The sequence below is a fragment of the Ctenopharyngodon idella genome, chromosome 13 (genome assembly GCF_019924925.1).
Source record: "Ctenopharyngodon idella isolate HZGC_01 chromosome 13, HZGC01, whole genome shotgun sequence".
Taxonomy (NCBI): domain Eukaryota; kingdom Metazoa; phylum Chordata; class Actinopteri; order Cypriniformes; family Xenocyprididae; genus Ctenopharyngodon; species Ctenopharyngodon idella.
In genome coordinates, this window is record NC_067232.1 from 3,484,843 (window position 1) to 3,509,747 (window position 24,905).

General features: G+C 37.7%; 1 protein-coding gene across 9 annotated transcripts in view; it reads left to right on the forward strand.

The window, feature by feature from the left end:
* The window catches only part of gbf1 (golgi brefeldin A resistant guanine nucleotide exchange factor 1), an 84,132-nt gene that overhangs the window by 43,883 nt on the left and 15,344 nt on the right, over positions 1-24,905 (forward strand). For 3 of the 9 annotated variants that reach the window (XM_051915899.1, XM_051915900.1, XM_051915902.1), the window contains exons 5-21: positions 6,085-6,203; positions 6,967-7,075; positions 8,376-8,436; positions 13,107-13,161; positions 15,714-15,749; positions 17,363-17,507; positions 18,677-18,894; positions 18,971-19,139; positions 19,771-20,015; positions 20,458-20,556; positions 20,643-20,837; positions 20,960-21,152; positions 21,290-21,421; positions 21,549-21,637; positions 21,752-21,954; positions 22,774-22,897; positions 23,609-23,734. In XM_051915899.1, the coding sequence (XP_051771859.1) occupies positions 6,085-6,203; positions 6,967-7,075; positions 8,376-8,436; positions 13,107-13,161; positions 15,714-15,749; positions 17,363-17,507; positions 18,677-18,894; positions 18,971-19,139; positions 19,771-20,015; positions 20,458-20,556; positions 20,643-20,837; positions 20,960-21,152; positions 21,290-21,421; positions 21,549-21,637; positions 21,752-21,954; positions 22,774-22,897; positions 23,609-23,734 (2,318 nt within the window). Of the gene's footprint in view, positions 1-6,084; positions 6,204-6,966; positions 7,076-8,375; positions 8,437-13,106; positions 13,162-13,553; positions 13,635-15,713; positions 15,750-17,362; positions 17,508-18,676; positions 18,895-18,970; positions 19,140-19,770; positions 20,016-20,457; positions 20,557-20,642; positions 20,838-20,959; positions 21,153-21,289; positions 21,422-21,548; positions 21,638-21,751; positions 21,955-22,773; positions 22,898-23,608; positions 23,735-24,905 lie in introns of all 9 variants that reach the window. The other 6 variants (XM_051915903.1, XM_051915905.1, XM_051915909.1 and 3 more) reach the window with 4 other exon arrangements.

Consider the following 24,905-nt stretch of genomic DNA (forward strand, 5'->3'; position numbering starts at 1 on the left):
CATAACTAATTGTGTTTACGTGAATACTCAACAGACCAACATTTTGACATTATTTTGTGTGTATTTGACTGTTTAAGTGCAATAAGCAGCAAACTCAATTTAGTACTGAGAGGCGGCTTTATGCGTGCGCACTTTGGGCGTGAGCACAAAATCTGCGGGAATAAGTTAAATTATTATGCACAATATGCGCAATCCCACGCTGAAATTTAAGCTCTGTAACATCGACAGTATTCATCCGGAGCAAATGAAACCAAGTACACCTGGGTTTGTGTGTCAACTCGCTGTTGGAGAGATGAGAGAGCGAGCAAGTGCAGCTGGTATTGTGTATATTTTGCGGGGGAAAAACAATTTGAGTATTCATCCCAATATTTTCAGTATCGATATATATCGAAAAATCGTTATTTTTGACAGCACTACATTGCACTTTCAGAAGCCTTTTTAAAAGACTACATTTGAAAAATGTATATATTTTATATATATTTAACCTGCCCAAAGTGCGTTACACGCCACTGCTGAAATCCACCCGCATTTGGAGGGTTGGCGGTTGTTAATGTCAAGCCCTGGATGTGGTCATTGAGAGCTTGTTTTGCAGCAGTTGTGATCGGCACACACTGTCCTCTTCCTTGTTAGGGAAATATGGCCAGATGCTGCCAGTTCAAAGTGTGAAACCAGCACCCTGTTCAAGATACAAGCCATCTCTAGTTTTTCTTCCCCCTCCCATAACTAGTCAGTTGTTCGAAAAAAATCCCCACTATGTCAGCACTTGTCACGCAGCTGTATGGTTTGCAAAACTGAAGGATGGTTGTACAGATGTTACAGGTGCTCAAACTCATAACATGATACAGTACAGAGCCGTTTCCAGAATCAGTGGATATGTGAGATTTAGATACACTTTTTTTTTTTTTCCTACATTAAACATTAATTCTAGAAATAAATATCTTAAACGTGGAAACATGGAAATAAAGTTTCAGCATTTTGAAAAATCTAAAACAAAAGCAAAGGTATGCCTTAAAACCAAGACAGAGACATAATATAGAAGACATAATTAAGATTCTGTACTATATAATTTTATATACATTAAAAAAGGCCAAAAAAGCAAAACAGAAAGACCTTCGCTATTGGTAAACTCCATTGTATAAGTAATATCTAAATTGCAGTTTTCATCAGAAGTTGATTATATACAGTAGTTTTCCATTGGAATGCAATAGACACGGACACACAGATCGACTACTGTCACCCCAGATGCACCCTTGTTCCTAATCCCCCACGATAACAGCATCTCTTCAGGAAGGGTTTCTATGGCAACCTGCACTGTAGATCTCCAAACCTTGGACCTCTTTACTTGTAGTAGTCACACATGCATTTCCTTTAGTACAGAGTCAGTCATGCTGTCAAACAGTACTTGCAGCAGCACACCTGGCTGTAAATGTCTTTTTTTTTTTTTTTTTTTTTTCCCCAAAGCAATTTAGTGTGCTAGTTTTTTGAGACATTATTGGCTTAATATTCGTTCAGGTTATGCTAATACTGAATTGAAATACAATGCACTGCAGCATGTATTTGGGCTGTCTGTTTTTTTTTGTTTGTTTTTTGTTTTTTTCTCAGTAACATACAGAATGTACTCTTTTCTTTCCCAGTAGAGCTTCAACACTTTCTCGCACACATTTATTTTTCTTCTCTCTGTCTCACACGCACAGAGCTGTGCTAATCCCAGGTGAGCACCCCTGACGAGCGTGACATATTAATGCACTCGTATGAGTGTGTGATTAAATGACCTTTAGGTATGTGAGAGGCTGTGTGCTGACTGATGGGTTATGCTCATTCAGACTGCTCTAATCTGCCATGAAGAGTGACATTATCATTACTCCCAATTAGCATTCCATAGACATACAGTACAGCCACACTATAGGTCTTACATTAACAGCTCTGATTGATTCACAACTCACTTTGATGCAGGGGTCTTAACTTTGGATTTTGGGTATAGACTATAATTGATCTCTGACTCTTCATATATCTCAGATATGGTTTTATAGTATGGTTTGTGTGGGTGAGATGCTGAAGTCTAACCTTACACTCCTGAGAACCGGTAAAAAATAAAGTAATAAAATAAAATAAAAATGTGGACTAATAATATTACGTATTTATTTATTTGTTTTGTTTAATTTGTATTTTATTGTGTCACCATTGGGACGTAAATCACAGTTTCTGGCTAATTCATAACTTTAGCCTTTCAGTCTATAAAACTAATACCTTAAATGTAGGAAATACATGTTTTCTCAACTTCACATCAATATACCTGAACCAAACTAGGCAAGGCAAGTTAATTTATATAAGTGCTTTACATAAAAAGGATTTAAAAAAGAAAATCATAAAATAATCACAGCAAGTGCATAGGAAATAAGAATGACAATAAAAACAAAGAATACGACATTACAGTTGATTTAAAAAAATTGCTTTATAAAAAGAGGAAATAATAAAATAAGTCAGACGTACAGTAGCACAGTGCTCATTCAATATATATTGTCCTTGCTGAATAAAGTGCTCATGCACAGCTAAACAGATGTGTTTTGAGTCTGGATTTGAATGTGGCTACTGTTGGAGCACATATGATCTCTTCTGGAAGCTGATTCCAGCTACGGGTGGCATAATGGCTAAAAGTGGACTCGCCTCGCTTTAAGTGAACCCTTGGTATTTCTAACTGACTTGTTATCCTAATGATCTGAGTGATCTGTTGGGTTTATATGAGGGTTTATATCCGTGAGCATATCAGCAATCATGTATTGAGGTCCTAGGCCATTAAGTGATTTATAAACAAGTAATAGTACTTTAAAATCATTTCTGAATGCAACTGGAAGCCAGTGCAAAGACCTGAGGACTGGTGTGATATGTTCAGATTTTCTGGTTCTGCTCAGAACCCTGGCAAGCTATGCACATATGTTCTCAACTACAATAAGCAAGACATTACGGTATATTTATTTTTGTTCTTATATAATATTTTCTTGCTAATACATTTGTATATAGACATAATACTCATTTACATATTCATATAAGAATTGTATTTGGATAATATGTATAAATACAATACTGTATTGATAAGTTTTGGAGGAAACTTGTAAATGCAACAACAACAAAAATAATAATACTTGTAGCTTAAACAGAATATCTGGTATTTCATAGGAATATTATCTCGTTTTTACCCTATTCACCTTTGTTTGCCCTGCAAGCTTTGAATCATTCCTCAGATGTGTATTCAAAATTTTAAAATCATCATATACCTGTGGCTTTTCTTGTTTTATAGATGAAAATATTTTTTTTTACAATTGTTATTTCTGATAAGCCTAGTATGCCTTGATGTATAGTCTTGACAAAAACCCATATGTCCTCTACAATGTACAGAAGAGAGTTGCTTGTCCCAGGAATAGTATTGATAGTGACTGTTCAACTCACTGCAGTTTCTGTACAGAGACAGAATACTGCCATCTATTGGCCAGACACATAAATGCAGTGATCTTTGGTACACTTTATGTTGGTCCCCATAGGGAATTCTTAGTCATTCACCTCTCCAATGTCAGTACATCGTAGTTGTGACAATATCTCCTGCTTGTAATTTTGGTTTAGGCTGACCAATTACATCAAACACTTTTTCTTTTTCTGTTTCTTTAAGTAAAGGGGCATTTTAGCTTTGCTCGGCAAGAGTCACAACATGTGATTTTTATCAGTCAAACGCACCAGGACTTCCCTGCTGTTGTTCCCTCTTAACGGTGTACAGTGAGACCTGAGCCCTTATGGCACACTGGGAGGTCTCACTGTCACCAAACACACACACACTCACTCTCCATGAATCTGTTTGGTGAGGCTAATTCCCCTCAATCTCAGGCCTGAGGTCGGTGGGCTCGGGGGGACGGACGTATTGACAGATATCCAGATCCCACTTTTCCCACTCTCCCTTTCCCACTCTTCTTTTTCCCAGGCCGGTACTCAAACCAAAGGCTCACTTACACAGCCACTTATCCCTCTAAAAACTATGACAGCCAGCACACACACTCCCACCAATGTACGTGGAGTGTTTGGAAATGTGCTTTTCAGATCGTACCTTGTTTTGAGTTAGAAAGTTGGTCATTTAAAAAAAGTGTTAGTTCACTGTGATACACCCTAAAACACAATTCATTTTGTGCAGAGGAACTGGACAATACAATATTATATTGATGAGTTTTGTAGGAAACTTGTAAATGCATTTTTAGGAGTGTGTATGTATATAATTTTTTTTTTTTTTTTTTGGCTGAAAGAGCCAGACTGGCGCCCATGCACGCCTGGTTTCAGCGTTAACACACGCACCCTTTCCTGCTATGAGCAGTTCTTTCACTTAAGGGACACCCTGGTGTCTGAATGTACTTTTACTTAACCTTTTAGTACACAACAGCTGTTTGAATCTCTTTGATACTCTCATACACATGCACAAAGACCCTCCAGCCCCACCCAGACTTCAGTTATTTCAACAATGACTCTCCCGCTTGGCTGTGTAGACCTTGCCAAGTGAGGATTAGTATTTTAGATGACTTCTGATGTTGTGCTGAATAGACTATGGCTCTTGTTTCCGTGGAGATGGGCTGTTTGGAAGGGGGTCCTGTGTTTTTTGTGGGCTTGCCTCTTCATTGCTGTTCAGTTCACTTGCGATCGCTCGCAGATTTTCACTCGAAATTTAGTTGCTCAGTCATTGTGCCATGTCAGAAAGCTAACAGTCATTTATGTAAAAAAAAAAAAAAAAAAAAAAAAAAAAAAAAGAGGGGGGATCCTGATGTAAATCTGGGAAAGTTCAGCTCTTTTGTCATGTACCACATACCTGGTGATCAAATTAAGCAATTGGGTACAGTACGGGAGGTCATGCAATATTCTGAATATAGTTATACAGTCAAACCGAAAATTATTCAGATGTTTTTGATATTTCTGGTATATTTTTACTAGTGGGTTCAGGACACTATAGTTAATTTATGTAAGTGAGGATAGCAAAATAAAGTAAACTGTGACATATTATACCCAAAAATTCTTCATACAGTGGACTACCAGTAAAATTGATGATAAATTTGGAACCAAAAATTATTCAGACACTTTGACCTGACCATGTTTTGCTCAATTATGACATAATAATATATATATATATATATATATATATATATATATATATATAAATCGTTACAGTGGCAATGACAGGATTTCGCAAGTAGACTTGGAGGTTTTTGCATCTGAACTCTTCATATGTGTATATATAACATGTAGTAACAAGAGGGCGGGGTTTAGTGGAGGCTCCGCACCACACAAGCTCTTCCTCCATCTTTCTTCTGAATATCACATGGTGGTAAAGCATAAAATGATTGGAATAAATGTCCAACCCTAACTATGTGGCAACATTTAGCATAATGGTAATAGAAATGATCCTCAGATTTCTACTTCAACAAGTGTATTGCCCGTCTATTCAATCACTGGGCAATTATTAAAGAGTTTGGTGATTTGAATCCCTTCTCTAGACCTTAATAACCATGCTGGTGCTTACTCAGAGTTCAGAGTAAAGGCTGTCCCGTGTCTCAGTCTCTTTCTCCCTCTCTCTGTGTGTTATTTGCCTGCTAATAAGTGGAATGCACTCTTGTGTCAAGGCTTTACCTGCAGTCACTGCCCCGGCTTCCTCCCCAGGCAGCCTGCACTTATTAGTTAATGAAATGCTCTTTAAAGGCGATGGGAAAGAAAAAGCAGCCTGGCTCCAGCCTGCTATCTGGCCCTACTTGGGTTTCAAAACATCGTTGCCTAGACAGCCAATTTACCAGGCCGTCCACAAAAGCGCACACATCTGGTGATTAGATGTCAGATGGCAGTTTGGTGCTCTTCACATGGAGCGTGGTCAGTTGATAGTGATGTGGGGGCTGAACTGGTGACCAGGTTAATTGTGTAAGATTAATCATGTAACCATGGTCATGTCATTATGACCCATGTACAACTTATCTGGCAGAGAATCAGGAGCATTAATGAGAGAGTGAGGGGGAATATATTAGGATATTTTTAGTTTGTTTTAAATTTCGCCATCCCTGTCCTTCACAGATGCCAATCATGAAGGGGCAGCAGAGGGCATCGAGAACATGGCCGACGCCGTCACACATGCAAGATTCGTGGGCACAGACCCCGCGAGTGATGAGGTTGTACTGATGAAAATCCTTCAGGTAACACATTTTCAATCACACAGACTGGTGGTGCTTACAAATGGTTAATTTAATAAAAATATTTTTTAAATTATAAATAAATGTTAATTAAAATAATTAAACAAATTATAAATATCGGGTCGGTAATATTAATGTTTTTATATATATATATATATATATATATATATATATATATATAATATTAGTCTCTTCTGCTCACCAAGGCTGCATTTATTTGAGCAAAAAATGCAATAAAAACAGCAATATTGTAAAATATTATTTATTCCTGTAATGACAGCTGAATTTTCAGCATCATTGCTCCAGTCTTCATTGTCACACAATCCTTCAGAAATCATTCTAATATGCTGATTTGCTGCTACTCAAGAAACATTATTTGTTATTATCAATTTTGAAAACATTTGTGTAAACCTTGATACATTTTTATCAGGATTCTTTGATGAATGAAAATTTCAAAAGAGCAGCATTTTTTGTAATAATTTTTTGTAATAATATACATGTCTTTATGGTCATGTTTGATCAATTTAATGCATCCTTGCTGAATAAAAGTATTAATTTCTTTAAAAAACAAACAAAAAAAAACTTACTGACCCCAAACTTTTGAACAGGAATCTATGTATAATAAATAATAAATAATATTTGTGCTTGTAAAATCACATCATATTAAAACTCACAAGAATCAGGGGAATCAGATAATGAATCTGATAAATCAGTACTACATACTAGTCATAAATGCATCCATTTTCTTTATTATTTTTATTTCCAGGTTTTAAGGACTTTGCTGCTGACTCCAGTTGGAGCCCATCTTACCAATGAGTCCGTTTGTGAGATCATGCAGTCCTGTTTCCGAATATGCTTTGAAATGAGATTAAGTGGTAAGTGAAATTAAGTGAGGACTATAAAAAGAATGTCCTTTTTGAATTTCTTTGTTTTTCACTTTTCTATACCATCTCAACTGGTAGAGCATGACTCTAGCAATGCCAAGGTCATGGGTTTGATTCCCATGGAAAAATCTATACCTTAAGTGCAGTGCAATGTTGGGGGTAATGCAAGTTACGAAATCAGATTACTTTTTTCAAGTGACAAGTAAAGTAATGCATTACTTTTAAATTTAAACAGAATATCTGAGTTACTTTTTCAAATACTTAATGCAAGTTACTTTGTTTTCCCATTTATTGACTGACACCTCTTTCCCCATGTTGAGAGAAATCAGGAGTAATTGCGGAGGTGTTGTGTGCACTGTGTGAACATGATGGTTACTGTAGTTCTAGACTAAATGTGAGCATGCATTTACTCATCTCACTTACGCAAAAACAGTTTCCGTATTCCTCAAAATGGATAAAAACAGTAAAATGCAAACTCAGAATATTACAGAAACCTGCAATAATTAAATATGTTAAATAATATAAATATACTTTGGCCAGGTTTCACAGACAGGGCTTAGATTAAGTCAGGATTAGCCATTAGTTCAATTAGGACATTTAAGTAGCTTTTATAAACGTGCCTTAGAAAAAACATTACTGGTGTGCCTCTTGAGACAAAACAGTGGCACTGACGTATTTTAAGATATGTCGGTGTAAGTTGCTTTAAGTTAAAACAACTCAAACATGCATTTTATTCTGGGACTAGGCTTAAGCTTTGTCTGTGAAACCGGGGGTTTATGTGTTTAATCTCACTTTATTAACCATTGACTTTGCCGCAGACCTTTAATAATCCAATTCAACCAACCACTGGTGTAAAGGGGCCTTTACATTTGCCAAAACTTTTTTTTATTAATAAAAAAGCAAGCCCAGCCCAGGTGAGTAAAATGTAACCCAAAAGTAATGCAATGCATTTCCACAAAAATTATCTATGTAACGCAATTAGTTTACTAGTTAGTAATGCAATATTGTAATGCATTACTTTTAAAAGTAACTTTCCCCAACACTGGTGCACTGTAAATCGCTTTGGATAAAAGCATTTTCTGTAAATCTAAATATTGCTGTATATACCAACTCTTGTCCTGCTCAAAATGTGAATCTGCCTCCTGTGCTCTTAGGACTGTGATAAACCCTGCTCTAATCCTGACCAAACAGAGTCTGGACTCTGAGCCCCTGAGGTGCTGCTCTTGTCCTCTTGACTAACATTTCCTTTTCTTTCTCTGTTTTTTCTGGTTTCGCTCTTTTCTCATGACAGAGCTGCTGAGAAAGTCAGCTGAGCACACGCTGGTGGACATGGTGCAGCTGCTCTTCTCCAGGTAACTAGAGAGAGAATGGAAGAGGGGATGTAGAGATGGGGATTAGGAACAGAGTCGTGTTCTTGCTGTTCACATAATCAAACCAAACCTGAGACCAAACACAACAGGAACTGGGTCTGTCTCCGTAACGGGCTCCGATTTCACTCTCAGGCCTCTCTCAATTACCTCCGGAGGTTTCCGACTTCCCCCTCACACGCAGACAAGGACAGGTGAAAGCATCAGTCTCTGACAGTGCAAAGCATGGCTAATTACCAGGCCCACACAGAAACTGCTGCTGCAGTGCTCTTTCTGGACCTCAATGAATGGGGGCGGTGGAGAAAAACATTACATTTGCAAATGAAAAGAGATGCATACCTGCATTTCTGAGACTATTTATTTACACTACCATTCAAAACTTTGGCATCAGTAAGATTTTTTTCATATTCTTAAAAGACGTCGCTCACCAAAACTGAAAACTATTGTGAAATATTACAATTTAAAAGTGATTTTTAAACTTTTTTTTTTTTTTTTTTTGTATGCTGATTTGGTGCTCAAGAAACATTTCTTATCGAAGTCTGCATGAAATCAAAATTGACCCTATTTATTTTGTTACCGTACATTACAAGGCTTGTGTTAAACAGTTCCTCCATGCAGGTTAATCCACTAAAAACTGTTTTCTTTTTAATCTTTAATTAAAATTTGAAAATGTATTTCCCCTCTAGAATGAATGTAGAGGGGAAGTACAGGCTTGGGCTGAACATCCGCTCCAACTGTCAGTCTGCTGTGCCTTCTTTTCTAGATCCAATCAATTTGCAGTGGGGAAAAAATAAGCCACACCCTTTATTTTACTCCTTCAGTATTCCATTTCACTCTGAAAATACATCACAATACTGAAGTCGGTCGCAAATTCTGGTTCACACAGACTTTAGGGATCTTTACTGTTACTGTCACTTTAAAAAAAAAAAGAAAAAATCTTACTAACCCCAATTTTTGAATGGTATTTATTTATTTATTTATTTATTTATTTATTTATTTATACATCCAATAGAAAAAGCTATAGATATGAGTGAGGGGAAAGCATGTGGAATTTTACAGAATGCATTTACTACAAAGTCAGTGTAGAAAATGTTGATAAAAGTTAACCGATACCATCTGGGCTTACTTTAGAACCTTGAATTATTCATAATATCATTTGTCTGTTAGTGTATTAAGACTATTAAATTCCAAGGTGATATCTAAAACGTTGCATTTTCCTCTGAAATTTCTCAAGTTCTTGGTCAAAAATGTCTAGATAATAACATTAATTGCAGATATAGTTCACTGACTTCATTATTGACTTGAAATGGCACATATTGTGACATGAACATTGTATGATGAGCAATTTAGAAATATGTACTTTTAAATTTTAGTTTTGACTAGTTCATATCTAAAATGCAGTTCTATGATTGTGGTGTAATTGTGAGCGGAAGCCCTTAGTCTTCTTGTGCAGGTCATAGTTTACTGCTGCTCTAATGCAATAACATGATTATATGGTGGCATTTATCAGAGGTGCGTATCCACTCGCATTAGACTTCCAGTCACATCCCGCACAGACGAAAGGATGAGGCCGCGGAGCACATCTCACTCTACCCATCTGCATATAGATTAGGGACACACACACACATACGTATGTACGCGGAACAAAGACATAATGACAAAATTTGGTCTCTTATGAAAAGCTAATGTTTTGCATAAGAAGAGAAGCGTCTGAATAATATTACAGCATTTTGACCTGGTTTTCAAAACCATGTAAACATCCTCTGTTTGTTTTTATAATTTCATGCACCGTAAACGTCCTTCAGATGAGTATAGCATTCATTAATAATTTTTAATTATAGCTGATAACACCTTTTAATCTTAGATGTGCGCACACACATACACGCACTCAAAATCTCACAACCTGAGTTTGCTGCTCCCATTGTGCACGTTCTTATTGCCCAGACCCTCTTGTCCACGTCGCCTTCACAATGAGGGTGTGAAAGGCCTTAATAATGAGTGTGTGTGTTTCTGTGTGCCTAAGGGTAATAAGCAGTGAATGTAGTGTGTGTGTGTGTGTGTGTGTGTGTGTGTGTGGTCGAGAGAGCCAGAGTAATGAACAGCGGATCTTATTGAGTGCTCAGAAGGAGGCTTAAGCAGCCTGCTGAAAGCATTAGGGATGTTAATCTGTTGGACTCACAGATCATCCCATAATCAAGCCGGCAAGACAACACTCCATTAACGCAGAGCAGAGTTAACATCAGGAGCCGTCTCTCCCAGCCTGCCTGTGCGAGCTCTGACATCTCACTCGAGGAAAAGCCGCAGTGTCCACACAACACGCACACATGCAGACAATGCGTTCGGGCTGAGAACATCATCCATCTAATTCAGCTAATGAATCAGCACAGGGGGTCAAAAGTCATGCCCTGGGAACCAAGATGCTGACTCTTCGGACATATTGCCTCTCCGTTTTGGTTTAGAGAGGTTTCTCAGAATGATAATTGCAAATGTGTTAATTAAATTGCAGTTTTGGGAACTAGATGTGACTCCTAAGAACATTTGAGCTTTCTCTTTGCTTAACCGTTCCATTCCATGCCAATCCGGCCTAGCTGGTACGAATGTGGTTTCATTTCCCACTGTGGAATGTAATACAAATGTGTCAGTCGTTGCCTTGTTAACTCAAGAGTTTACAGGCGATATGAGATGTAAATATCGACCACGTTATGGAGGATAATCAGATAACTTTAATTAATTTTATTATTAATTTGTGTTAGGTCGCTCAAATTTCGAGCTTAGCCAGCTACAGAGAAACTGGTAGCCAGGCAACAGAAAAGTGACCAATCCTGAGTTGCGATGTCACTAAACACAATCTACGAGCATGGTTCAGCGCCGACCATGTTGAGAATCCTGGTTTGAGAGCGGTTTGTAATTGGGCAGTGCCATACCAGGCTCAAGTGGAAATATAACTGGAACCATTCCTTACCGTTCTTAGAACCATTCTGCCCAACGGTGGAAAAGCTGTGTAAGAAATTTTAAGCGTCATATTATAAAGATATCATGTTCTTTCCAAATTTAATTGGCTTTTATATTGCACTTAATTTGTTTAACATTAAATTGAAAGCAAAAGTGTTGTATTTTTTATTTATTTCAAAAAGGGACAGTGTATATTAATCAACATTTTTGAATGTAAATGAATTTGCTTTGAAAGAGATCCACAAATCTTTAAAATAAAATAATTATTTGTGATTAATCTCATGATTCCCATATACTATCTTCCATCCAGTCCTTAGAAAGCAAATTGAATCTAAAAATATCAAATTCATAAAAATAAAATACGGTAACACTTTATTTTACAGTGTCATTGTTACATGTTACATGCGGTTACTATAGTAATAACTATAAATTATGCATAATTACATGCAAATAACTCTAAACCAAACCAAAACCTAATCTGACCCTATTGTAAGTACATGTAGTTACTTAATATTACTCAGTACTTAAATGTATAATTAGTGTAACAAAGACACCTTAAAATAAAGTGTAACCAAAAATACTGTTAGATATATATACTTTCTTTCCTATTTTTTTAGACACACTTAGAAATTCTTACATGTTTACTTTAACAGCCATTAAAAATACATTTTGTGAAATTTTCCCCCGTTGCATCCCCCTAATGGTGCTTTTTTTATTGCGTGGTACTACTCTGCTCGGCTCGGTACGGCACGGCTCGCTTTACTTTCAGTTTGCTTTTCCATTGCAGTTAGTACCGCTTCAAAGTGGGTGGGATTATAGACTGATCGTTATAGTTGCGCCGCCTCTACTGCCGTGGATCCGCTCCTCGGCTACCAATGAGTCTGCACCTCATCTACTGACCACGATACAGCCATTTCCTTTTTTCAAGTTGCGTGCGACAGTCGTTTAAAGCAAGTCGTTTCACAAACAAATAATACTGCGGTGGCTGTTACTGACTATTTAAATCTAGCAGGTTTGGTGTCTCATGTTTCAAATCCAATGACGCTGGTAGTGACGATTCTCTCTGACCAATCAGTGATCTGCAGTGTTTACACATCACATTTAGTATTGGTACGGCTCGCTTGGAACCTGAGCTGAGGTGGTACTATTTAAGCGAGCCATACCGTTCTGTACCGAGCCGTCCCATGCAGTGGAAAAGCGCCAAAAAGTGAACCGTATTGAGCCGTACTGAACCATACCCTGCAGTGGAAAAGCACATTAGTCAAGTCATTTTTATTTATATAACGCTTTATACAATACAGATTGTTTTAAAGCAGCTTAACAGTAATAAACAAGAAAATAAGTTAATTTTGAAAAAATCCCCAATGAAACTACTTTATGGTTAAGTGTGCCTGGAGTTTGAAAATCCCTGATTTGTACATTTGAGAATCATTTTAATGTGCGTTTTTAGAAAGGCATTGAACTTTGAAGCTGAATGGTGCTGTTTCTGCGCAGCTAGTTGCACCAGATGCACTTGTGAAAGAAAGAACTGTTTGTCATTGGGTAGCCTTGGCCCAAACTCATGCTGGTTCCATATTATGTTATACCCTCTTGGGCCACTTAAACAGATTGCGGTTCTGTTTTAGTGCCACTAGTAGTTCAAACTTCACCTGCAAAATATTGATATAAAAATGCAAATATTTGTTTGTTTGTTTTTTTGGCAGATTGCCACAGTTCAAAGAGGAGGCCAAGAGTTATGTGGGCACTAACATGAAGAAGGTAAATATAAAATCCCTCCAGATCTCCATTCTCCCTCCACACCCGTTACACCTGTTTCCCATCTGCCTTCTTCATTTCTCATTTACTTTATGAGCTTTGTTACGTAGATGTCTCCATAATCCATAAGTGAGGTCAGTTGCTGTTGCATAATTATTATACCTGTGTGTGTGTGTGTGTGTGTGTGTGTGTGTTATCCATCAGGTCAGGAGAAGGAAATAGTATCTAGTGAGAGTTAACTGTGTTTTTCAGCCACAGTTGGTTTTGTATTTAAAAGACCTCTGCTCCTTTTCATTGCAATTATTCAGGGATCATAGACTCTCTCTTCTCCTGTCTTTTCGTACCTGATTGTTGTTGAGTTCATCTTTTGCCCGTTTGCCTGTTCCAACTCGCAGATCCCAGGCTGTATTCTGGACACACAGGATTTTATTTATGCAGAGCAGCCTAGAAACACCAATCAGACGGGCTTAGAGAGGGTATAGCACATTTACATGCATTAAAACAGCAGTTTTATTGGGTTGCAGCTAGTGCATTTAAATACGCCGGGACGCATGGCTTTATGTTTGAATGCATGGTGGGGAGATTCGCTAAGGAATTAAAGCAACCATTTGTCATAGCAATAAAACATGATGTCTGATGATCTTTTTAAAGTGATTTAAAGGGATATTCCGGATTCAATACAATTTAAGCTATTTTGACAACATCTGCAGCATGTAATTTTTGTCTTGTTCCTTCAGTTCAATCACATGTACACTGTCAGGCAAAATTTTAGAATAATTAATTTGTGTTTTTGAAAGAAGTCTCTTATGCTCAGCAAGACTGAATTTATTTGATAAAACATAGTTAAAACAGTAAGAATGTGAAATATTATTTCACTTTAAAAGAACTGCTTCTATTTTAATATATTTGAAAATGTATGAGATGGCAAAGCTGAATTTTCAGCAGCTATTACTACAGTGTTCAAGGTCACATGATCCTTCAGAAATCTTTCTAATATGCTGATTTGGTGCTCAATTTTTATTGGATCTTAATTATTAATAAAGGTTATTATCAGTGTTGAACAGTTTTTGCTGCTTATCATTTTTGTGGGTTTTTTTTTTTTTTTTGGATTTTTAAATAAAAAGTTAAAAAAACAGCATCCATTTGAAATGGAAAACTTTTATAACATTATAAATGTCTTTACTGTCACTTTTGATCAATTTAGTGCATCCTTGCTGAACAAAAGTATTATTACATTGTTGTTTTTTTTATCTTTCTTACCCCCAAAATTTTGAATAGTAGTGTATCGCGATTTCCACAAAAATATTAAGCAGCAAAAACTGTTTTCAAAAGTAATAAAACAAAATGTTTCTTGAACAGCAAATCAGCATGTTAGCATGATTGCAGAAGGATCATGTGACACTGAAGACTGGAGTAATGATGCTGAAAATTCAGCTTTGCCATCACATGAATAAATTACGTTTTAAAATATAATATAGTTCTTTTAAATTGTATTAATAATTCACAATATTGCAAAGCATTTTGGAGACTTTGCAGGCAGAAATGTTTTTGCCAAAATACTTCTATTCATTTCTTCATTCATCATCTGAGCTGAAAAATGTGCTTGAAAAATTAAATAAAACTAGTCACAGACAAGAATAGTAAGCAGTTTTATAATTAGAAATTTTGTGCAAAATTTATTCCAAAGCAGTATTTTGCTAAATAAACAATCCTTGTAAGTCCATTACTGTACATGCAGTAAAACCTAGCCTTAATGTTTGTCTGTTAATCAACATTGTGCCACAGATGCTGTCAGCAGAGCTTAACTTGTGCTAAACCCAAAATATCCATTCAAAAAAGGAAGTAGTTATTTCTATGTATTGTTAGCCAAACCTGTTAATAATGAATCTCTAGTGTATTGTGAATATGGAAATATCAGGGTTTGTGACTAATACTTCAATCGAGTGTGTGAAAGTGAAATTACAGAGGTGTCTCAGTCTAAAGGAGGAGTATTAGCTGAACAGTCTTGGGTAAACAATGTAACATAGTTTAGGTGTAGCTTTATATTTTATGCAAATGAGTTGAGTTGAGGTGAAACCACATCAGGACTTTTATTTTCATATTTTCATTTTGGTTCCATAGTTTCATTTGAATGTTACTTTCTATATTTGAATGTATATTCATTTGTATGGGTCTATTTTTTAATTCTTTGAAGACCAGAAATCCTATTTGACTGCCATTTTGCATGCTCTGTGTGTTCCTGGTCTGTTCATTGCACCCATTATCTTTATCCTTGGTTAGTCTCCCCAAGTAATACATGTTTATTTGTAACGTATGCTGAGGTGCTACTCCCCCCGTTTCCTCTCAGAGATGCATTGGGTTACTGTCGTTGAATGGGTATGTTGTTGAGTTACTGATAATGAGTGTGTGTGCATGGATGTCATCCTGGTATGCGTGTTGGTTTCTCCCATGTATACCCCATGCATGTAGTTGTATATGTGCTCCCATGTCATGTCTCTCTCTGAGCTTGAGACATGTCCATCACTAATCCCGGGGCCTGCCCCTTCTCTCCTGAGGCTTACAATATCTTATGGAAAAACAAACGAGTGCAGGTAAGGAAGAAGAGATCATCACCAATCAGACTCACTTTAACTTTGTACAACCCCAATTATATTTAACTATGACAGTGTTTTGACAGTATTACACTTCTAGTTTTAATGTCTTTGTTAAATTTTTGGTCTCATCTTGAGGTTAGAATTCATTGAATAGTTTTTTTTTTTTTTTCCTCCATTTTTGGAAGGGTGTTAAAGGTAGTAGAACAAGCTGAGACAAGCATTAGAGGGTTACACTGTGATACATTTTAATGCATTTAATACACCTACAACTGCAGTTCTAAATAGAGTTGGGAATTTGTGAATGATTTTCTAGAAGTTTGGTTCCATTGATGGTTCTTGAACCACTGCATTTTTCTGCCAATGTGTATGAAACCCCACACTAAATTAAATGATTTTTAACAATAACTCATAGACTTTTATGAACAGCCCTACTGTGAGCTGGTTGTTAATGATATATGTTTTTGTTGAAGCTGTCAGTGCATTATGTCAGCTTATTTTTAAAAAAAAAAAACGTTTTATTACCCATGATTCTGAAAAGAACTCAATCAGAGAATCATAGTGAGCAAACCTTTCTTAAAAAAAAAAAAAAAAAAACTCTTTAGCGCCTGCCCACTCCCATGCTGCACTGAAATCGGCGTAATGGAGTCAGACTCCCTACACTGTGTAAGTGCATTTATTCAGCAACCACAATCACAAAGTATATAGTCAAGATTCATGTATGGATTTATCGCAGTTCATCATTATTTAGTATCAAATAGCACAAGCGGCCTCTTGAAGGAACACAAACTGGCTCTATTACACTTTCGTTTGAGCAAAATATGGTAATATCTTGTAAAAGTAACTTACATGGTTTTAGCCCTCCGTCTTTTTTTTTTTCCAGTGCAGAAGTGCACATGGTTGCCAGGTTGGGACACTGGGCGGGAAAATGCATTCATTTAAGATAACACACAATGTTACTTCTGTTCATCATGGTGACATTTAGTTGAAAATACAGTGCAACATTATGCTGATTGCTATCGCAAGTTTGTATCTTGCTAGTTTGTTATTATAAAAACCTTTATATTCGCTCAGTTGAAATCAGTTGTTACTTGGAGTGTGGAAGTTGGGTTAATATATTGTAAAGTCAAATTTAGGTTAAAAATGGTCAAAAAAAAAAAATCTTTTTCTAGAACCTCATCATTCTGTTGTTTTGCTATTCTGTGTGTGAGGGTGCACTAGATGCTGCTTCAAAAATAATAAAATAAATGTTAATGCAGTTGTTAAAGAACTGGAACAAGAATAGTTACGTTTCTTTTGCTTCCCATCCCTATACAGACAATAACATTTAAGAATCAGGTAAATTGGATGAAAATTTCCGACTTTGGTCTTTGAAGGTTTATATACTGATAAACACAATCACCTCAGCATACGTACAGATCAAAAAGTTTTTCTACAAAAATGACATGTCTGAATATGAGTGTTTATGCATCTGTTTGTGTGTTGGCATTTTTTTTTAAAGATAATTTGAGGTATCATGAGATTTTGTTCTTGTTTTTCCCCTCCTGCGTTGTTCTTTGTGCAGTGAACTGCAGCATTTGGCTTGATTTAACAAGTCCATGTTTGTTTTGAAGCTGAAGATGAGAGCCGGGGGAATGAGCGAGTCGTCCAAGTGGAAGAAACAGAAGCGTTCTCCCCGCCCCCCTCGTCACATGGTACGCAGTCCCTCAGGACAGATGGATCCAGCCCAGTCCAGTACCCTCACCAACAACCTTTCAGGTATACAGTCATGTTAAAGTAAGCTGAGCAATGTAGCTTAAAAATTCAGTTTTTCAGCCTTTAGATTGCATTTGACACATGCAGTATCAATATTAATGAATTTGCTCTAAAATGTCATTTTTTAAGCCAGTTAGATTCAAAATGTTTAAAGGGTCATGAAATGCAGTTTCATATATTTATCTCTTGCAGAAATGGAAGTAAACACCCACTGCTGTAATTGGCCAACCACATCACAACATATCCACACAGCATCACTTTAACTTTCAAATTTGCGGTCACGTGTACTCTGTGTATAGGAAGGGTGGTACTGACCACACATTTTACAAGTTAAGGATCTGTTGCGCACCATATACTCTGCCATCGTCTTGTCAGTCATCTTTCCTTACTCTCATCATGTGATAAGTGATATCTGACTCCTGCTGCCCTGTGTTGCGACTTAGCAGCTCATGTTGTATGGAGCAGAACAGACGCTTTCATTTTATAATTTGGAAGTTTAGGTGCCTTTCTCAAGGGTGATTGGGGTTTAGGTGCCTTGCTCAAGGACACCTCAGTCATTTCCTGCCGGTATTGAGAATTGAACCCGCAACCTTCAGGTTACTAGTCTGACTCTCTAACCATTAGACCATGACTGCCTTACGTTCGCTTTGTCGCGTCCAGTGTAGACACAGTGAGATTACAAATAACTGTATTTTCCAGTGTTTGGCACTGCTGTATATTTCAGTAAAATATATTTTGAAAAACCGGTAGCCTGTTGAGAATAATTCACAAAACAGTCCATTGTGAAATGTGAAGAACAAACAAAAACTTTACCTGTCAGTCACTCTGGCACATCATTAAAAAATAAATGTCCAAGTATCGTCAAGTTATGTTTACCACAGACCTTATTTTACTCATAAATTGAAAAACCCCAATATAAAAACCCATAGGAAAATCTTGAGCAATCCAGTGGTGAATTAGTCTTTTGGGGTTTGACATCATTTGACGTAATCCCCGCAGCATTCTATGCAATGCTCAGATTGCTCAAAAATTGTACGTTAATATACAATTTGATTACTAAAATTTATTTTGTCAGAAAAATCATGCTAGGAATATACAGTTTATCGGCTAGATATGATGTTAAGAAAAGCATGTGTGGTTATTCTGTCCTCATACCAATGTGTCTCTTTCAGGTGGAGTGCCCTTTATAGAGCACCACAGTGGAGGCTCTTCTACTCTTCCTGGTTCAGACAGTGCAGCTTCCTCCATCTCCAGCCCCACCAATGACAGTGGCTTAGACAATGGCTCTAAAACCACCTCAAAGGAAGATCTCACAGACCTGGAGCAGAGCAGCTCAACGGCCACTACTCCCATGACACCCTCCGCAGAGCCAGGCAGACTGGAATCACAGGTAACCCTCAAACCATCTGTAAACTATCCAAGTACATGTGTTCTGAGCTTGATGGTATGGTGTGTGGTGTCATCAGTGTGAAGGCAGGGAAGTGGAGCGTGCCCATTCAGCCTCAGTGGAGTCCATTCCTGAAGTCCTGGAAGACAGAGACTTGCTGGCTGACCAGTCTGATTCGGCATCGGTTCACGACATGGACTACGTGAATCCCAGAGGAGTGCGCTTCACGCAGTCCACCCAGAAAGAGGGTAAGAGAAATAGTGTTCCCAAAATTCTGTACTTCAAGGCCCTACATACGGTGAAGTTTTTTCCCGTTCTTCGCTTGAGGGTAAAAAGAACTGTTTAGTTGCACATCCCAACGCCGTCCGTGCTACTGGAAGCAGCGTTTAGAAAGCATCTGATCATAGCATTATGGATATGTTTGCACCAGCTCTGCAATTTGGCACTCAAGTCAGGTAACCTCATGTCATGTTTATTTATATAACACTTTATACAATAGATTGCTTTAAAGCAAACAGCTTTAGAGTATTAAACATGAAAAAACAGTGTCAGTGTCACTTTCAATTAGAATTACAACTTCATTTCTGCTATAAAGCAGCTCTTCAGTTCATGTTTTTACTCATGTCTAATCTTGACGGACTGAACAAAAGAAATAAACCGGAGATTTCCATGTTAAAGAAGGTGGAGCCCCAGAGAACTTGTCCCTATTACATAATTGCCACAGACCAATTTTAGTTCAAAGGTGTTTATCAGCCAGAGTTAACTTTTTCAGCAAGTTCACTTTGGCAGGCAGTTTCAAACTCCCGAAACAAACTTCATTTTGGCCTAATTTTGTTAGAAATGACGTCACACCAGTTTGTTCTTCAATTTCACTTGAAGAAGTGCAATTGGAGTCCCATTGTGTTTTTCCAGGTGCTGCTTTAATCCCGTATGGTCTCCCGTGTCTGAGAGAGCTCTTCCGGTTCCTCATCTCTCTCACCAACCCACATGACCGCCATAACTCAGATGTGATGATGCACATGGGCCTCCAACTGTTGAACGTGGCCCTAGAAGCCGCACACATCGCCCCCTACCAGTCGTTGCTCTGTCTGGTCAAAGATGAGCTCTGTAGACATCTCATACAGGTGAAAATTTGTTCTTCTCTAACCTAACTTGTGAGTTTCTCTAGGGCTTTTCACACTTGAAATAGTTAACCCTTTTTAATCCCGGGTAAATGGAATCCCGTGTTATCTTGCTTCACGTTTCACATGGGTCACAATTTACTCAGGGTTAACAACTAATCCTAGGTATTCATAAGCTGCGGTTTCACACTGTAAATTCCTAAACCCTGGGTTAATGTTCCTATTTGCATGTTTGCAGTGTCATTGGCATTGATTAGACTAACGCAGCATGCGACCCATTTACATAAAGGCTCTAACATTGCACATTCTTATATTATATATTGCTGACTGTCCTGTCAATTTTATACGGGATTTAGAACGACAGTAACCCAGGGTTAAGCACATTGTGAAAAGCCCTACTTTTACTTTCAGCTGTACTAAATGTTTTACATGTGTCTCTTCCTAGTTGTTAAACGTGGACAGAATGAATCTGTACGCTGCCTCTATACGTGTGTGCTTTCTTCTCTTTGAAAGCATGCGAGAACATCTCAAGTTCCAGCTTGAGGTAGGTGACTGAATGATGATCTTTCTGTGGTGAGATAAATGCCATCTCAGATGCAGGACATCACTCCTCTTTATATGCCTCCACAGATGTACCTGAAGAAGCTAATGGACATCATTACCTCAGAGAACCCTAAAATGCCCTACGAGATGAAGGAGATGGCCCTGGAGGCCATTGTACAGCTCTGGAGAATCCCCAGCTTTGTCACAGAGCTCTATATAAATTATGACTGTGACTTTTACTGCTCCAACCTGTTTGAGGACCTCACCAAACTGCTCTCTAAGGTGAGCCACTCCAACTCCAGACATCCTGCTAGCAGGGACTTATGAGGAAGAATTCTTGAAAGTTTCTCACATTAATAATTATGAAGTTATGTTGATTATATGTTGTGTTATTATGTTTTCAGAATGCCTTTCCCGTGTCTGGGCAGCTCTACACTACGCATCTCCTCTCTCTTGAAGCCCTGCTAACAGTGATTGACAGCACAGAGGCTCATTGTCAGGCCAAAGTGCTCAACAGTGCTGCACAGCAGGACCAATCAGAATCAACAACAGTTGAAGGAGACAGTTCAGTCAATACAATCACCGATTCAACCACAGGTGGGCCGAATCAGGAGTCCCACGATGGATACTAACAGAAGTGCTGTAGTAAATGAAGAGTACCAAGTAAACTACAGTTAATGAAAGCTTAAGTGTTTCTCATAATGGCAAACTCTTCTGTTGTTCGCTGCATACAGAGGCTGTACCGGGTTCTAATGGGCAGAATGCTGTGGTGTCAGAGACGAGGGCTGCCTGTCCTCCCACCAGCGGTCATCTGATGGCAGAGAAGATGAGGTTTGGCAGACAGGACCAGGAGGAGACGGAAACAGGTACTTTACTGATGTTTTGCCTATCAAATGGAAAAAACAGCTAGAACAACATACTCACTGATTTACAGTAAACATTTGAGGATTTAGAGTAATCAAATTTCGAGTAATCTAATTTGTCTTAAACCAGCGGAGAAGAAAAGCTTGAAGAAGCCTCAGCGTTTCACCGGCTGTCTTCCAGATTCTCAGGAACTTTTAGAGATCAAGAGCAAGAAGAAGGTGACCATACTTTCATCTGCAGTTCTTTGATTTTTGTGCTTGTGAATATTAAAACCTTCAAATTTGCACTTTGATGACATTTTCTTGTTTTTTTTTTTTTTTTTGGTTTCAAAGCTTCTGATCACGGGTACAGAGCAATTCAATCAGAAGCCCAAAAAGGGCATTCAGATCCTGCAGGAGAAAGGTCTGCTCAGCAGCCCCATGGACAATAATGAGGTGGCCCAGTGGTTGAGAGAGAACCCCCGCCTGGACAAGAAGATGATTGGAGAGTTTATCAGCGACCGCAGGAACACTGACCTGCTGGACAGTTTTGTCAAGTAAACCTTTTTTTTTTTTTTTTTTTTCTGGTGCAAGGGTTTAGCTAGCTGCATATTGCCAATTTAATGAAAACGATCAAGAAAGGTAAATTTTATATTTCTCAATACTATATTTCTAAATACTATAATGCAAAAAGTTTTAGATTTATATACCTTAAATCAGTGGTCTCAATTCCTGGAGGGCCACAGCTCTGCACAGTTTAGCTCCAACCAGCTCCAACTCACACCTGCTTGGAAGTTTCTAGTAATCCTGAAGACCTTGATTAGCTGGATCAGGCGTGTTTGATTAGGGTTGGAGCAAAACTGTGGCCCTCCAGGAATTTTGTAACACATTTTTTCTTTACTGTTACTTATGACCAATTTAATGCATCCTTGCTAAATAAAAGTTTTAATTTCTTGCAAAAAAACAAAAACAAATCTTACTAAGGAAAGTATTAGAGTACTGTAGTAAAGTATTAAATTATATTAAAGTATTGAAATGCAAAAAAAAAAAAAAAAAAAACGGGGTGAGAATATGCATACTTTACATGAAAATGTTTTCATGGTTCTAAATAAGAGTTATTGGGGTCTTAAAGAGAGCTGATAGGGCCTTAACTAAAGAAGCTGAGTTGGTTGTTCTGTTTAAGTTCATCAATGCCAACTTCTTGTTTTTCAAACGCTCATGTAATTGTCTAACGCCTGAAAATTGGATGTAGTCTTCTAGCTTTAGATGTTCTTCCCACTAATGATTACTCTCAGGCTCAAAGTGACTGTCAATATGGAGTTTGAGATAATTATACCTTTAAAGTTATTTTAAGGCCATCTCTATCTCTTCCTCAGCACGTTCGCCTTCCAGGGCCTGCGCATAGACGAGGCGCTTCGCTTGTATCTGGAGGCATTCCGTCTTCCTGGTGAAGCGCCTGTCATTCATCGGCTCTTGGAAACCTTCACTGACAACTGGCATGTAAGTCAGCTGCCACACACACACAAGCACGGACTGACATGAATATATTTACACACACACACACACACACACACACACACACACATATACTCTTTAAATAGGTTGTAGGTTCGCTTTAGTCACAGACACAAGCATTCTTACAGTTCTTCCATTACCACACTCCAAGGCAATCCTGGCCACCAACTGGCCCCATCATCAGGTAATTAGGGACAGTGGAACAGCAGTTCACTTTGGATCAAGGACAGGGTCATTAGTCATGCAGGTAATCGGGGAAGAGGAAAATGTTGCACTGGGAAGTGAGACACATCCATCTGCCTTGCAGTAAGCAGCTCAGGCGATCCGAGGACATTTCGAACACGCTCACTTACGTGCATATTAAAGGCAGCTCTCTGTGTGTGACCTGGAAAGTATTCGTAGTAATTTCTTTTCTTAGTCACCATTCTCAATCACTACGAATGAGCTCATGTGATTATGCCACATAGACATGGGGGTTGTGCCCTCCCCGATGCAGCAATGTATCGAAACGGGGATGGAGTCAGTGTCTGACATTTACACTGTCAGGAGATCCCGGAAGAATTACTGTGCCCTTTTATATTTTTCTTGTGGCGAATGATCCTTCAAAACGTGCCTGTAAAGATGAGCATACATATTAGGTGATTTGATGATGCTATTCTCACAGTCAGTTGAATGGCCTTGTTCTCTTGTGTGCAGAAAGTAAACGGTAATCCCTTCCAGACAAACGATGCTGGCTTCGCCCTGGCTTATGCCGTCATCATGCTAAACACCGATCAGCACAACCATAACGTTCGAAAGCAGAACATCCCCATGACGTTGGAGGTGAGCGAAACATGTTCCTGTTACCAATGGGAATATCCAGAAGTCATTCACATGTTCAGGGCCACACACGCAATCTCTCTCTGAGAGATCAGTTTCAGCTCTTTGCCTTAATAGTATAAGATAAGTGTATTACATGTTATGCATTTAAGTATGTTATAAAACCATCTGTCTAGATTTGCCACACATTCAGATTACTGTTATGCAGCCATGCCTCACTTTTATGGGCTTCAAACAACTGGCCTCAATTTAGTGGGGCTTTAAGGTCACATGAAATACAAAGATATCAGCCACAGCAGTCACACATGTACAAACATATTATTTATGACTTTACTTGCATCATTTGAAGAAAGAACACTTTAATGTAATGTAAAGGTGACACATTTTCAGTGTTTGCTTTTTGTTGTTATTATGTGTATCAGTCTTACCCACATTTTAATCTGTCATGCTCTATGAAAATCCTTCAATTTTCGAAACTTACAAACAAGATATATAGTAAGCAAATTCCGGTGGCCCAATGTATCACAGGACCCAATAAAGGATCATATTTTCACACCAAAATCAAAAGAAAAAAATGATCAATTATGGTCTCATTAAGGTAATCCAAAAATTCCATTATTACCATAATGCAAAAAACAGTTACTCTCATTGTTGTAATACAAACAAAATCCCATTGTCATTACCATAATGCGAAAAAAAAAAAAAAAAAAAAAAAGTGAAAACCATTCAAAATTTTGGGATCAGTAAGATTTTTTTTAAAAATGATTTGAAAGACATTTCACTAAAGCTGCACTTATTTGATCAGAAATACAGTATAGACAGTAATATTGTAAAATATTATTACATAGCTGAATTTTCAGCATCATTACACCAGTCTTCAGTGTCACATGATCCTGCTGCAATCATTCTGATATTCTGATTTGCTGATCAGGAAACATTTCTTTTAAATTATTCAAAAGAAAGTTATATAGAGCAACATTTATTTTATAAATAGAAATCTTTATATTCTATTATAAATGTCTTTACTGTCACTTTTGACCAATTTTACGTGTCCTTGCCAAATAAAAGTATAAAAAAAAAAAAAAAAAAGATTCTTACTGACCCCAAACTTTTGAACGGCAGTGTTATGTATTTGTGTATTTTAATTGTAGAGATTTACAGCATTATATAGGTA